A 16,531-nucleotide genomic window follows, 5' to 3' on the forward strand; every position below is an offset into this window, starting at 1 on the left:
AGGAACTGCAATTAGTTACCATCAATATGGGATAAATGTAAAAATGATGAATAGCCATAGAGGAGATAAAGTGGAGGTGGAACTGATTGCTTTTAATTCTGGGCCAGGACAACAGCCTCCATTATCCAATATAGCCAGTAGTCTATGAGTTGGCTTCACTCCAAATTCTGATTTGCTGCTGCTTTTAATGTTTGCTTTGTAATCACAAACATTTTGTTCCAGGGTACACCAGATCCAGGGGTTTTTTTTAATAAACAGAATTACTTAAGTACAACAGTTTTAAGGAAGAACAAACCACAACTTCCCTTGAGGAATCTCTCCTTCCTAAAAAAATAACACAACAATTTTAGATTTGGAAACTTTGCTTAATTCAGATACTACCTGGGAGATAACAGCAATAAATCCTGTATATTGCTGTCTATCCATTCTCTTTACAGCACTATATTACATTCAGATTATGATGATTCTCAAGCGTAAAAGTGAGTACAGTACAAATTCCTTGATGTTCAAAAGTGCTGAGATCTGCAGTTTTCTCTTACGGCAGTAGGAACTGCAGATATTTGGCACTCCTGAGAAGAAAGTAAAAATACAAATCTAGGTTCTTGACAATAAACAGTACCTTCTGCCCCCTTCCCAGCATCCTTGAACTTTGCACTAAAACTTGTTTTGCAGGTAAAATGAGCTCAGACAGATGCTTTTATTGTTCTGTATGTACATGTTCTTTTATTCAGTAAATGGATCTCCTCTTCCATCAGATATTGTGGAAAAAGAAGGATGTTTTTCATGGTGAATGCGTATGACCTGATGTATCATAAGTGTATTCCATCCACAAGTCTCTTTCTTTATCAATATTCATATAAGTAAGTACCACTTTACCTTAACACTGTTTGTGGATGCACTGAGATGCATTACCAGTAAAGTGGATTTATAAAGTCAGTAAGGAAATAAGACAGAAATAAAGATTTCTCTACAACATGAAATCTTGAGGACCCATCCTATAGTCCTTACTCTGCCAACTCCCACTCTGAAGGCAAGGGGATAGAAAGGCTTGCAAAAAACAACCGTGCTTGTAGAGGCTGAAATTATTGTCATCCAAACTAGCTTGAGAATAAAATGGCTAGTACTTTAAAGAAGATTCACAAGGCTAACTGAAAGGACACTCCAGTTCAGTCACCTTATCCAGTATACAGAAATTATAAATCTGGATTTACCATTTCTAGCAACAGGAACTCGGGTTTATGGACACAACAATAATCAACACTAAAAAAAAATCAATTAAGTTTCTCTGTCTAAAGAGAACTAATAATTTGAGTATATATGAAAAAAAGGAAAACTGAATTCACTTTGACAAAACAACTTCTCAATTTTCCTTCTAATGTGATATGACTCATCTCAAATCCATTGCAAAGTGGTAAACAAACTACACCAACTCAGTAGCCATCATCTGCCAGGAACATTTTAAAAAGAAAACCATTACGGAGCTACTTTTCTTGTCTTCTATACAGAGAAACTTATTTCCCCAGCAGAAACAGCACTTCACGTTGTCTTCTTTTCTTTTACAATGTCTCCCTCACTGCTAACAGCAACCTAAGAAATACCTCTTTAAGCCAGTAATTTATTAAATTAGAATTAAATTAAAGTAGTTTGGACTAGTTTTAGGTATTTTCAAAACAATCCATTTCATTTAAAACAACTCAAAAGAGGGAAGTTCAGTTTGATTAGTAATAACATTGTATACAGGAAGTATGTTGGATAGTAATTTAAATATGTGGACAACAGCCTTTTTATTTTATTCCTCATTCATTGAACTAATTTTATAATTGAAACTGTAACAAAAATAAAATGATTAGTCCTTTGTTTTATAATCCTTCTGTAATATAATTTCCTCAAAATAGCTGCAAGATAAAATACTGTCATGAAGATCAAAATGACAACTATAAGCTGGCCTCTCCACTCTTCATTATCCATTATTGCTTTTATGATGACTATTTATTATTATCACATAGTTAATAAACGAAATCTAAATCACTCGATAATGCATCTGAATTCAGCTTCTCTGCTAGTGTAAATCAACAGAGATCCATTAAGAGGGTTTCAGGATGTTATATTTTTTTGCAATGGTTCTTGTTTGTAGATTTTAAAATCTTTTGGGTCAAGCCCCTCACTGTGTTAAATGATACTAAACTGAAAAAAGAGAGCAACTTCAATTTCCAAAATATTCTCTGATTCATTGCTTTAAAGAAATTACTTTGGAGCTTCTCAAGAGTTGACAGGAAAAATCTAAATTGTCATGGCAACATGAGTTGAAGAAATTCTTCTTTGCTGTTTGCATAGATCATCTCCATGCTATCAGTCTGTTTACTAAATGTTGCTAAAGAAAGCAATTAAAGGTTAATCTCTCCTCAGAAGCAAATAAATTATACAACTAGTGAAAGCCAGTGGAGTGAGATACACCTCAGGTAGGTAAAAAAATTTGAAGCATCATGTATCTTCAATGTAAATGGCGTTTCTGTGATTGTTTGCATAACATTTCATATTAATAACTAAGAGTTCAAATTCTCTTTATTATTATTAGATTTATTCCAGCATTCTTGTTTTAATGCAAGTTCCCTGTGTGATATGGAGCTATAATAAAGGCCAGATTCAAAGTCCATTAAGGTTAATGAGATATTTTTTAATTTTTTTTCTGTGAGTTTCCCAGCCTTTGGATCAGGTCCTAAATGGTCAGAATCTGACATACAGCAACTCAAACTATTCAGCTGACTGCTAGAGTCTCTGTCCAACATACCTAGTTCTGCATAGCAGAATGCTTTTTCTCTACAAACTGGCAGATTTTTTTCAAGTTAGCTACATTATGTACCTGGAAAAAAGACAGGAAAATTTCAGCATTTGCATTTATGTTAATTAAATACCATGATAAAGACTCCCCTATATAGGTTTCATGGGAAAGCAAGTTCGAAATGGCTGAGTATAACTCATGATCAAAATGCTACTACTGCTGCCACTGTTGACATCGTAAAATCTATTAACACTACATTCTTCAGTGTTAGAGACACTGCAAACAATGGGTCAAAGTGTGCGCTGGGAATATTTACGTGCTAAGATAAAGAAAATCAATTTAATTTCTCAAGAGAGATGTCTACAAATGCAGAGGGTCACAGACTGTGATATTAGCAGTTGCTTGATTGTACTGAGGTTCTAAAAGTGAATTATAAAACAGCTTTTCCCCAAAAAAATGCTTGTATGACTCAATCTATGTATTATAAGGAACATCAGCGGGATACCAATAGAGAATCTGGCTGCTGGGGCAAAGCTAAAATAGTGTACTTAGTCACTTGGAAGCAGTCAGATTCTGCATTGATATCCCACAGACATTAGTGAGAACAGTGTGATTTGTCATGACCATTTGTTTCACAACCAGAAGCATGTAAAATTAGTCTAAAAATAAGTTAAAACACTTTGCATATTTTTTTTATTTTATCAAAATGGCCTTTTCAAAAGCTTCACTGTTGTGCAAGAAGCTCTTTCTTTCCTTTTTTCTTATCATCACAGCCACATGTGTTCTTTTTCTAAGGTTCAGGACAAGGCAGCTTCCACAAGCTCACGTGTATTCCTGTGATATCTAGCGGCTTGCTTCCCAACATCAGCTGCTTCCTGGCAAATCACTTCCCTGTTCCTTGTACCTCCAGCTGTGTTGCACACTGGCAATCTGATGTGGGTCCCAAGCTACAGCTGAATCCGTGTTATACACCCCATGAGTTCAGACTGAACCCTGATGAGCTTATACAAGGCAAGCTCTAGCTCAAGCATGATACCCAAAGCCAAGCCTAAGCTCTCATTCATGTATTTTGGATACACTAAGCAAAGTGAGCCAAGCTCCCCCACCCATTTCAGCAGCAGGCATTGCAAGCACAGTGAAGATGCTTTAAATCCAAGCTACACCTGGGCCAGTATTTTAAAAAAATAATATCCTGGTTGTGGTCCCCAGTGTGTTTAGGCCCGCTCTTGAACCTGAGCTTCAAATACAGAGCAAAGCCAGCTGCACTTTTCTTCCCAGTGCACTGTGCATTGCTGGTGTTTCAGCACCAGTGTAAGCAAAATGTAAGTTTGAATATTTGTGTTCTCTTGGTTTTTGTATGTGAAAATGATATGGAGAGTAATACAGGTCAAAGAAAGTAAATAATGACTTATGAAGTATTATATAATGGCTACATTTGATCTGCAAATCATAGGATGAGGAAAGATATATCCTTAGCCCCAGATTTGCTCTCTGCCAAATGTCAAGGGTTTGCTGCAAATAACAGAATTGTAAGAATATTTCAATAAAAAACCTCCAGTATAGGTTTAGAAATGGCTCTCTAATAAAAAAGACAAGGAAAACTTTCAGATAAGAAATAAGAACAAGTTCATGTTTGGCAAAATTGCATGAAAAAGTCATTGCCTTGAAATTGAGAATAAGGCATGAAGTGCTGCAAAATGTAAATTTAAAATGCTGACCATATTTTATGCAACTTTGCAAAACAAACACTGCACACAAAGTTTTATTCATTATTATTTATTCAGCTCTGTGTCAGCTGCAGTGCTGCAAATGTTTCTTTTGGAAAGCCACTGTACAATGGAGACATGAATACGGAACATGATTCTGTACTTCAGTATCCACGGGATACTGTAAGAGAGACATCAAACATCCAAAGACTAAAATGATACTAGGTTTCTCTGTATATTGTCCTTCATAATTTCTTTAAGGAAAAATCAGAGAAAAAAAGAGGAAGCAAGATAGAGCTCAGATAAAACCATGCTTGGAGATATCAGAGATACTCTTTAAAAACAAATTACTTCCATAAATATATAAATCTTTTAATATTATCAAGGTTGACTGCTCAGATTCAACCAGTTTTCCTTTTTTTCAGTCATACATGGTTGTAAACATTGTCAGAAGTTCTCAGCCACGAGAGCTCATCTTAAACAGGGTCTGTCTCCACTATTCAGCTGCAGTATCTACTGTGTCTGCCTTACTCAGAGTAGCAATCTTTTCAAAATTGGCCAACCCAGCTCCTGCTGAAATCAATAGAAATTTCAGTTTCAACTGCAGCAGAATAGGGCCCTCACAACTGTCCAAAGTTACCTTTTACTTGACAGTGATGACTCAAAAAATGAAGTTGAAAGAGGTGGAATCACTATTTCAGAATATGCATGAATGTATTTTTGAAACGCATAATTTAATAATTATAAAGCTGTAACAAACTGTGATTAATTTTTATGCTGGAAATTAAAGCATTACTATAATTGCAAGAGATTGTGATTTTTTTTTGCTTATCTTTTGCTAAAAGCAAATAATTGATGATATTTTGATTAATCAAGAGGAATTCTGGTTAATCATCAGCAATATAACAGTGACTAAATCTTGCTCTGCCCTTTTAAATGAATGTGCCCTCCAGGTAAAAATGGCAAGAAACTGTTGTCATTTTCTCTCTCTTTTTTTTTAATATGAGTAAGAAATGCAGAAAAAAATATTGTCTCTGAGCAAGTAAGACTTGTTATTGGCAATAAGATGCAGTATTACTCTTGTAAGAGTTTTCAGTGCATGCGTGCCTCCATTTACCGTTCAATTACTAAATGCAGGCAACTGATAAATGTTGTCTTTGTGTGTCAATATACCACTAGCAATAATCCAAGTAATTTGTTTAAGCAGTTAGTCTGTTGAGAAATGCTTATAACAAATATAGTGTAGATTTTCTTAAATGCAATAGAAATGTCATAGAGTGAAGTCTTTCATCCAGCCAGAACAAAGATGTGTGAGGACAAAGTAAGATCTCACAGCTTTCCTCAGGCATCAATGGCATTTTTCCCTCTTTCAAAAGTTATTGGTTGATAAAAATGGTTTAAAGGAAATTGCAACTGACGTAGAAAACTAAAACATCTAAGAAAAAGGAAGTGATTCATACACATTAGGAGAATTTCCATATGATTCTCATTCTTTGTTCACTGCAGAAATTGGAAGAACATCCAATTTAGCTCAGTCTAATCTGGCTAATTTTGCAGCCATATGGAGAACTAAAGGCCAGATTCTTATTCGGTGACCCTGATTTAAATCCAATTGTATGCTCGAGTTTTATTAGAGATCATCTCTCATACTTACGCTACTCTTTCCATGGATTGTGTAGTTAAACCAGCAATTCCCCTGTCCACACTGCATCCCTCTGCTGGTAACAGGCAGCCCAGCACTACACTGCAATATCTGTGCTTACACTTAAAGCTGTTTACTAGCAGAATAATGTCATCACGGTCAAAGACATGACAGTTCAATACAGATTTGAGCAAAATGAAATTACATCTTACCTTTAAATTCATTGGAGGTTTTATACAGTCACACTATTAAGCAGTTACTTCTCCGAGGAAAGGTTGTGAGAGGAAGTTTAATGTGACAGTGTACAGATGACACGTCTTGAAAAAGTTGAAATCGGTGGTCCCTAGGGTTTTTCAGCCTTTCTAGAAAGCATGGTAAATCTTGAATGCATTGGTTTCTGTTTAAAATATTTACAGTTTCAGATTGTTCCTAATTTGGTGGAGTCAAAGTTTTCATGAATGTAAATGGTATTGAGGCCAAAGTCCCATAGATGTCTTTTAAAAACTTGCATATATCAATGCATATGTAATGATACTACCGTATAATGGATAATAAAAAGATTCCATGTTTGTATAAAAAAAAGCAGTCTGTAGCAGGAAAAAATGACAACTGCCCCACCAAACAAAAAACCCGTGCCTGATCAAAATCATACATGTCTGTATAAAGGGACAGGGGAGTGACATCAGTAAAATAATAAACAGAAAACAATCTGCAGAATGGTTCCTATATATACAGATCACAGGCGGTGCTGAAGTGCCCTCACAGATTTCAATACATCCTGAAGTTCATGTGTGCTCATGCCTGCATGTGCTTGTATACCATCTCCAGCTCCTCACGCCAGTATCCCATTCCACACACACCAGTAACCTGTTCCACACACACCAGAGAAACCGATAACCTTGTACTGGCTGACGGTGGGAATCCAAATCTCATCTATGGGTTCAAAGGTCTAAAATGAAAGTTTGGGGAATCTTTGTTGAACTGATATACTCTCCACTACGTTATATTCAAATTTACCATATTTCCTATTCCTATACAGAGTTAAGGACACTATATACATATCTTGATGGAAAATCGGGAAAGATACAGATCTTAGCAAAAAGTAAATGCATTTTTACATTAAAATATCATCTGGTCAGAGCTGGCTATTCTCTTTTCTGTCTTTCTATGGCCAATTCCTCACTGGGCTGGGGGATGGGGAATGGGGAATGCATCCATCGAATACGTGGTTTTGCAGCTGGGTATTCAACACCTAGCTCTGATGTTCTTTTAAAAACTCCTTTTTTTCAGCTCATTTTCCCTAGAATTGCTTTAGTCTTCTCTGGAAGAGAATGGAGCCTCTCTAGAGAGACCAAGTTCACAGTTTGAGAAACACTGCTTTGGAGAAAGAGAAAATACATGACTTTAAGAGACAAACACTCTTGGTCCAACAGGAGTAGGCCTTAAACATAGTGATAACTTTGTGTGATGTAGTCATAGCAATTATTTTGACAAAGTAATAGCAGCAAACAGAGGGTACCTAAAATGTTTTGGGGTTTATTTATTTTTCTTTTCTTTTTTTTTTTTTTTTAACAAAATCCTAAGCTGTAGATGTAGGAGTCCTTTCACTGTCTGGATTCAATTTAAGAACAGAAATGTTTTCCCTTTGCTATTTCCATTAATCTGAATGATACCTCTGTGCATAAGCCTGCTTATGCATATTTTGTTTGAGACAATTAGGTGGCGATGAAGATGTTGTATTTCGTTATCTGAACAAGTCCAGGAAATGATCTTGAAAACATGTACCAGGACAAGTTTAAGTATTAAGCAGTATGTATTTCTACATTGAAAATAGCTTGTCCACAGACCTCAGGTCACAGCAGAAAGATATTTTAATCTTTTATCTTGAATTTTAGTCTGAGTTCAGTCTAAATCTACCATTTGTTCCCTAGCAGTATGAATTTTTACAGAAATTATACTGACATGTTTTGTGTTTCAAGCAAATCAATAGTTTTTTATGTTTGCTTTTGCCAGGATATAACCTATCAGGATTAGCAAATGGCTCTATAAACAAGCCCATCTTCACATGCAGAGCTGAACACCGTGCTGCCTGTCTTGTTGAAGCATAACTGCTATGATAGGGTAGTTTCTGGGAAAGTGGTTCCTTTAAATGACTCCATACTAATTTCCCTTGATGTTTAAAGCATAATGGACAGGGAAGAATCCCCCAAATGTTTTCCAAAACACTCAGATGCATCAGTCAGACAAAATGAGTCCAAAGAAATTTATAGAACTGCACCTTAAATCTACCACAATGAACAATGACGTTATGTTCATTTTTGTCCTTTCTTGCCCCTTTAAAAAGTTACAGACAATTGCACAGCAACAAAGGGTTTCCATTTCATTTCATAACGAGGAACAATGTGGAAAGCAGCCCACCTCTCATTTTACTGAAAGATAAGGCAACGCCTGTGGCAACACCTCCAGAAACTCAGCCCCCGCTTTTTTTTTTTTCCTCATAAAACCCCCAAACCAACCAAAACCCGGGTGAATTCCTATTACAGTGACTACCAAATGATTCAGCTACCAAGGGGCTGGTAAAACAAAGAGTTCTGGGGATCTATTCATTAAAATTTCATGTGCTCCTGAAAGCCTAGGCTCTTCGTGTTACTAAGGAAGGAGTTCTTTCCCTCTCTAAACTATAAATGTAATTTCAGCCTCAGGATTACATTTGACTAAATATAGATAGCTGTGCTTGATTGCCTGGGAAGGTAAATGGGAAAGAATTATGTCAAATGTCTCCGCTGGTTCCCCTTCTACCTGTTGTTTGACTTCAATATTAAGTCAGTTTGTAGCCTTTAAGTAGGTGTGTTGCTGCTCCACATTAAGCGAGGTATAATTACATTCTGCAGAGCAGCATCAGAGGCAGTGCCCAAATGTTCCTGGCAAAGCCTTTGTATGTAAGCAAAACACGTCGGATCTCCGCTGAATAACCATGATCCAGCCTCCAGCTTTTCACATGTGCTGTCAGCCATGAAAAGAAAACACTTAAATGTCAAACGACAGAACCAGCTACAGTGTATTTAACAAATGAGTCGCGGGTGCCGGCCCGCCCCGGGAGCCGGCGCGGCCGCAGCTGCAGCTCGGCCGGGCCCCGTCTGCGGCGGCGGGGCTGAGCTCCGCCGCCCGGCCCGGGGCTCCGCCGCCCGGCCCGGGGCTCCGCCGCCCGCCCGGCCCCTGCCCGGGGCAGCGCCGGGGCGCCCGGCACGTGTGCGGGCTGGGAGTGGCTGCCAAGCCCCGCGCGGGCGGGGACCGGGGACCGAGGCACCGGGGGGGGGGATGCTGGAAGTTTGGGCAGGGCGGCCACGCCGAGAAGCCCCCGCCCGCCCCAGGCCGTGCCTGCCGCCGAGCGCAGCCCCGTCTCCAGGAGCCGCCCGTTTCACAGCCCAGGAAAGCCGGGCGCCTCTCCTCCCCCGCGCTCCCTTCCTCACGGAGACAGCGCGGCCGGGGGCAGCCCGGTGGCGTTGCCGGGTGAACCGAGGCAGCGGCAGGACCCGGGCGGAGGAGCGGTGCCACTGGGCTGGCGCGGAGCCGCAGCCGCTCCTCCGGACCGGGCAAAGCCCCCGCCCGGCTGCTGGCAGACCGGGCTGGCCTTCCACCGCCTCCCCCTGCGGATCACGGCCAGAGGCTGCCGGATGGAGAGCACCCTGCAGTGCCGCCCGGGCGGATGGGGGAGCCCGGCCGCGGGCACCCGCAGGAGGGGGAAGGCTCCAGCCTCGTCTGCCAGCCCGGGCCGCGGTCGGCTCGCCCCGCTCCAGCCACCCCCGCACCGAAAAAAGCAGTGAGAAAAATAAAATGGTGGGAACGATGTAAAGCGCCTTGGAAGGGTTAAGGGAGCCTCAGACAGCAGAGACCGCAAGGGGAACCGTCCTCCCGGAGGCAGGCAGAAAGCCGGGAGCGAGGTGGGAGAAGGCAGAGGCTGTAACGGGGACAGGTGCTCAGCTGCGAGCAAGCCTCCCTCTCTCCCTCTCTCTCTCTCACACACGCTCGCATCTCTCTCGCAGCGTGAAAAAGCGCAGGGCTAATGAGAGGCGAAGTGAATAATGGGGAAGTTGTTGTCTCCAGCGATGAGGCAAGTGATGGGGCTGAGGCCAGCACTGAAGTTGTGTAACCCAATTCTCCACCGTCACCCCCCTCGTTTGTCCTCCCTCCCCCCATTGATTATAAGGAGAAACCCAGCCGGGGGTGGGACACGCTCCCCACCGCACGCCGAGCAGAGGAGCCCTCTTCCCGCCGGCATGGGCAGGCAGCCGGCGGAGGGGGACCCGGGCTCCGCATCCCCGCCTCCGCGTAACTTGCGGGGAGCGGAGCCGGCTGAAGGCAGGCGGGGGCGGCTCTCCGCGGCCACCCACTCCGCGCTCCCCCCGAGCACGGCAAAAGCCGGGGAGGCGGGAGGAGGGGAGAGCCAAACTTGCCAGCCCGGGGACTGTCCCTCGCACGGCAGCGAGTGCTGTTCGTGCGTGCGCGGAGAGCGAAGTGTTCCCAAACTCCGGCGCTGCCCAGGCGGCTGGATGTGCGCGGCGCCTCTCGCACCGCCGCAGCGGCTGCTGCCCAACTCCTGGGGGCTGCTTTCTCCCGGGGGAAGTGGCCGGCCGGGCACTGAGCCCTCGGGGCACGCCGGCGGACCCGGCGGGAGGCGGGAGGCAGGGAGAAGGGAGACCGGGCTCGGGGAGCCTGCTGTTTCCCGGCGCAGAGACGAAGCGGAGGGGGAGAGCTCATCCGAGCGGTTAGCGGCTTAGCTGAGGGGGGAAATCAGTGCCATAACCACAGCCTACACGAATCCAGTGCAAGAAACCCAAATCTTACCCTGAGCTGCAGTGAGGAGCCCCGCGCAGAAAACCAGCAGAGACTTGAATTTCCTCCACGCAGTCATGTCTGCAGTTATTCCACACACACACACACTCACACAAAACCCCCGGCGGCTCTTCTCGGCTGCGACCGTGTCCTCCGAGCGGCAGCGGGGCTAAGGAGAGCGCCAAATAACCACCACAGGGCGAGGAGGGGCGGAGAGGAGCGGTCCGGGTCCTGAGCGCCGCGCAGCGCCCGACGCCTCCTGCAGGACTGCGCGGGCGGCTCGCTCCGCTCTGCTCATAGCATCAGTCCCGCGCCGCGGCGGGGCTGCGCCGCTCAGCGCCCGCGGAGCCCCGGCGCCGCCGGCCCGCCGCCCGCCCAGGGGAGGGGAGGGAGGGGAGGCACGCCCGGCGCCGCGGGCAGCGCGGCATCCACGGCCGCCGGCGGGGAGAGCCGGGCAGCGGCGGCGGCGGCGGCAGGAGAGGGATGCGGGGAGTGCGAGGAAGAGGAGGAGGAGGAGGGGAGAGGGAGGGAGGGATCGCGGCGAGAGCAGCGCAGGCAGCTCAGCGGAGCGGCTGCCAGCCACACGAGAAGCCGCCGCCGCCGCCGGACTCAACCATCGCTTCCCACGGAGAGGGGAAGGGGCCGGCGCTGCGCAGCCGGCGCACGCCAAGCCCGCAGCCGCCCCGCTCCGCCGGCCGGCCCCGTCACGGCCCCCCCAGGGCGGCCGCGGCCTCCCCCGCCGGCCCCGGCCGCGGCCCCGGGCGGCTGCCAGCCGCCCCCGAAAGCGCCCTGGCGGAGAAGGGTTCCCCCCGGCCCGCCGCCACCCCGTTGCCCCCCGGCGCGGGGAAGGGTGGCGGCTCCAGGGCTACACCTGCCCGGGGGGCTCCTGCTGCACCGCCCCGGCGCCCTGTCCCCTGGCTCTGCCCGCAGCCCGGCTCCTCCAGCCACATGTGGGGTGCGGGTGGTGCGTGTGCCGGGGTGGGGTGGGAATCCCTAGTCCTAGGGTGAAACACCCCGCGGCTTTGCTCCCCGCTCGGGAGAGAGGAAGGCTTTCGGGTCCAAAATGTGGCCCTGCTCGTTCCTTCCAAGTTGCTCATCAGAACAAGCTGTTGTTCCTGATCGAAGGAGAGGACCCAACATCTCCTTGAGGAACACTGCTTTGTCTCTATGTTGCCATTCCCGAAGCTCCTGTTGCCAAGAGGAATTTCTGCCATTAACTATCCTTTCCAAAGAAAAAAAAAAAACGAAAACAAAAACCAAAAAACAGGCATGGCAGTATGCAGACAGAGGCTTCCCCACCACCACCCTGGACACAGCAGGGTCGGTTCCCTGAGCCCGAGGGAAAGGAATGGTGACCCAGGGCTGGCCTGTCACAGGTCCCCATGCTCCCACGACCCCGACAGGTGATGCCCTTTGCCAACAACGGTTTCTGTGCCAGGCCTACCTGTGAATGGATGGCCAAAAAAAGCACTCAAACTTGACTTTCAATCCAGTAGGAATTGTAAAGATTAACACCACTGCACACTGGGTCTGACTCCATAATTAATGCTTACCTATATCCATAATTAAAATACAAAGGCTCATAGGAAGGAAAGACAGAAATGTGAACACCTTTGGAAAGGTAGTTTCAAGGTTGTAATTATTCACTTAATGATGAGTTTTCTTTCGTGGTGAAATATGTGAAGTTGTTTTCTCATTGTGAGTTGCAAGAAGGTGGTGAATGGGCACTGAACGAGATAGGCTGACTTTGTAATAAGCTTGTATTTATAAACGTTGCAGTTCTTACTCAAAAAAAAAAAAAAAAAAGAAAAGAAAAATACCCAGGGCCAGGCAAGCTGCCGAGAAAGACGTGGCATTGCTGCCATCTCGTGGCAAGCATTCCCTCCCTGCCCGCATCCTCTCTCCCTTACCCTGCCCTGCCTTTCTCCACCCGTTCTTTCCCCTGAACTCCCAAACCCACTGCGCTCCGGAGCCGGCCCCGAACACTTCCAGGGGAGGGATCCAGTCTTAGTATTCATCCATATTTTAAAAACGCCTCGGGGACTCATTTTTGCATTCGTGAAAGTAAAAAGATGCTAATACTTGTTAGTACCAGACATCATGTAGCCAAGCTGCTGTGCAGAATTCCCCTGTCAGAGCTCCTCAGGCTGCTCGTGTACAACCCTCCACTTACTCCTTGTCAGCAGACTGGGAGGAATTCACTAATGATTGTGAGAAAGACAGAAATGGTCACTAAGCTTAAGCTGAAACTCTTCCTTTCTGGCCTGCAGTAGTCTGAGGCTTAGATTTTTAAACCGAGGAGGTTTTTGCATTGCATCTGGCCCAAGAAATCACAATTGGTTTTAGTTTTGCTTCATCGTATTGTCTGTTGAGCTAGAATAGTTAAAAAGTCATAAATAAACTCCATTTATGGCTGCCTGGGTCTAGTTGAAAACAGTAATGGTTGTATAATTTATTGCTGTGCTGTTAAAGTAAGCACTCTTAATTTGAGAAGTTGCTGTTTAACCTTGCTCACAGAAGATTTTGCAGAAGCTCCAGTATGATATAATATGTGCTTTCTTGGTCTTGACTCACCCGAGTTAGATTTACTGTTTCCTGAGGCTTGCCGTTCTTCTGAGGATTTTCTGGGCTTTACTGAGCTTTTGGGACCTGGTGCCTTCTCTAATGAGCTAAACAAGTGGTAATTTCTTCCCCTCATAGCACCTAGATAAGGCCAAATAACTCAGCACCACAATCAATATCACTGCAAAAGATGCCTTCTCTCCTTTCTTACATCCTATGACAGTAAACCATATGCATAAACATTGTAGGCCTTTAGTACATTATCACTTGTCACCTGAGTTAGTGCCTTACTGAGATAAACCGGACAGCACAGAGACCCCAGCTAACATTTCAGGCTCTCTACAGACTCAGGTAGCTGTCACAGTGACTTTTGCAAACACTGTGTGACTCAAAAGTTTTGCCAAACCCAAAAGAGCCAGAAGATGACTGTGGAACTGAAGCTTAGCATTCCAGGAGGAATCTCCACCAACCTGACTCAAGCTCAGCGTGGAACCGTGGTACCTAAACACAGTAATTACAGAAGATGATCTAACCTAATGACTGTAATCTCTCTATTGTATTTTAAGTACCTAATGTACTACCATAAAATCCCCGAATTTATGAGTTTGAACAGAGGCAATATTTCTCTCTATTCCCTATAGACGGTATGGGGGAGTGTATATGTCAAGGATGTTTGTACTAATCAGGGTGATTTAAAGGTAACTTGACAGGGATTTATTTTTAATTGAGAGCTTGTCCTTTTGCTTCCCTGTGCCATATAAAAAAAGGTCTGAAAGGTTAGATTTCCCCTTTTCTTTTCATTTTTCAGCTTGTTATGTTAATAATTTTGAATCCATATTTCTCTGTTGTCGCTTTCTGGGAGGAAGAGGCATCTTTCTGTAAGGTGCAGGAATATTTGCGCGTATCTAAGCAAAGCTACTGATTCAGAATGTAGCTGAAAATGTACTGTATACTCATTAAAAAGGGATGCTTAGGGGAACCCATAACCAGAATTTGTACTTGCCAGCAGAGACAGAAGGCAGTAGCTTTCTGCCAGAAGGTTATTGTGAAGTCTTAAGTTAAAATATGTGAAGTTAAAAATTCAAAATAGTATGTTGGGGAAAAAAAGCCTATAAGAAGAGAAATATTCAGCAGAACACAGATTTAGGGTGAGGAAGTCAGAAAAGAGAAGTCTTTTCCATAAGCACCTTGTTTTTTTGTCACACAAGCTCTTTAGCTGTTAGCAAAAACAGAGAGCAGATTTCCGAATACTCTCACTTAACACATTCTCTTTTCAATAGCTGTTTTCAGACTTGAAACATTTAATGATTTCTTTAGTTGTAATAGTCTTCCAAGCTGGAACAATAAAAAAATGTTTATATGTACATGTGTTCCTAACCCCAATTTGTTATACCATAAAGAATAAAAAGGAGGCCATGCCACCCACAGACTGTCTACAGTTAGAAATTTTGTTGTTTGGGTTCAGATTTGATTCTGCTTTCTTTTTGTGGTAATGTTCTGTCCAAACTAGAAGTTTCTGTTGTAAGATTGACAATAATGATGACTACAGCTACATTAACTACAGCTGCAACATCAGCTACAATTACATCATTGTTTTATATACTGTACCAGCACAGGCCAATAAATGTAAGTACCAAAAGTCTTCTAAGCTGGAAACAGAAGGAGAAAACAGGAGATAGTTGTACGGAAAAGATGGTTACAGGCTGGCAGGCAGGACACTTTAAGGAAATATTGGTCAGCAAAAGAGGTTGTTATGATATTATTGTTCAAGAGGGCCCCTGGGGCTAAATTAATTGCTCTGCTATGTTGTATTCCCTCTGGAGTGCTTAGTTTAGGGGGAACAGTTGGCAAGGCTGTTGGGGGAGACGTATGTTGCCTGTTTTAAAGTACCCTCAAGCATTACTTAGCTCCTCAGGGACTGGTTCTAGCACACTGTTTCTTTTCTAAGCACCTACACCGATCCCATCTGTCCTTAAGGTGACATTAATAATTGATGTTAGGAAGATGAGACTTCTGAAAGACATTTCTGCCTTTGAGGGAAGGTGGGATTTGTAGGTAGTAGCCTTCAGGGTGCCTATAGGAGACACCACCAAGGTCATTCCACTTAGGTACTGTTGCTCAGAGGTTTAACCATTTTGGGTTTGGAGGGTTAACAGAGATCTGCAAAGGACATCTCTGCAAAGCATGAGGTACGCTACGCAAGAAAGTTTGAATCAGCCTATTAACATGTGGGTAACAGTAGCTAACATTATGGTCTAAACAGACAAGCAAATCAGTTATCTTGACAGTGAGTAAAATGTGATAGAGTGTCAGCAAGCTTTGAGAATGAAAAGTAGTAACTCCTATCAGATGGGAGAAATAAGGAAGAGCCAGTGGAGGGAGGCAAAGAATAGCTCAGAAAACAATCTTTTTGGCAGCAATCTGATTGGAGATGGGAAGGACAAGACTGCATTTGTCGAAGCTGGAAAGACACTGCTGTTATTGAGACAGAAGGATAGGTGTTTGGTTGTGAGGAGACTTCGGTCATACCTTTCAGGAGGGCTCCATACCCACATGTACTGAGAGTCTGAGATAGTGACTCCTGGGTACTTACTTGAGCTGTCTTGCCTAAGAGTGACCATGGTGCTGAATGGTGTACAGCTATGCAGTGGCTTCATTATGAGCACATGTTGACTGTGTTAACAGAGTGCTTCCTTTACCATCTAGTGAACTGCTGTAACTTGAGCTACCATGGGTCTCCTAAACTATTTATTTAAGCATTTGCAAGAGTCATGCTTCAACCTAGATCTCTCTGTGCAGTTTCATTTTAAGCCATACATTTAACCCACTTGAAATGCACTTGATAGAAACTAAAGATTTTTTGTGTGTGGAAAAAGACTTAAGTTAGACTCTTGACATATTTTGAGCTAACTGACTGAGAAAGAAAGGTTTAGTGTACAGGAAAGGATAAGCTTTCTGTTTTATTCATGATGAGTTGGACATCATGGCTACATATACATGAGGAGATGT

At 43.9% G+C, this 16,531-nt stretch overlaps 1 protein-coding gene across 1 annotated transcript in view; it reads right to left on the reverse strand.

Annotated features, from left to right (window-relative positions):
- The window catches only part of CSMD1 (CUB and Sushi multiple domains 1), a 1,308,402-nt gene extending 1,297,153 nt beyond the window's left edge, over nt 1-11,249 (reverse strand). The window contains exon 1 of the mRNA XM_072855145.1: nt 10,973-11,249. Coding sequence (XP_072711246.1) covers nt 10,973-11,039 — 67 coding nt within the window. The 5' untranslated portion in view covers nt 11,040-11,249. The remainder of the gene's footprint in view (nt 1-10,972) is intronic.
- Between the last annotated feature and the right edge of the window lie 5,282 nt (nt 11,250-16,531).

Source organism: Ciconia boyciana, chromosome 3 (genome assembly GCF_034638445.1).
Source record: "Ciconia boyciana chromosome 3, ASM3463844v1, whole genome shotgun sequence".
NCBI lineage: Eukaryota > Metazoa > Chordata > Aves > Ciconiiformes > Ciconiidae > Ciconia > Ciconia boyciana.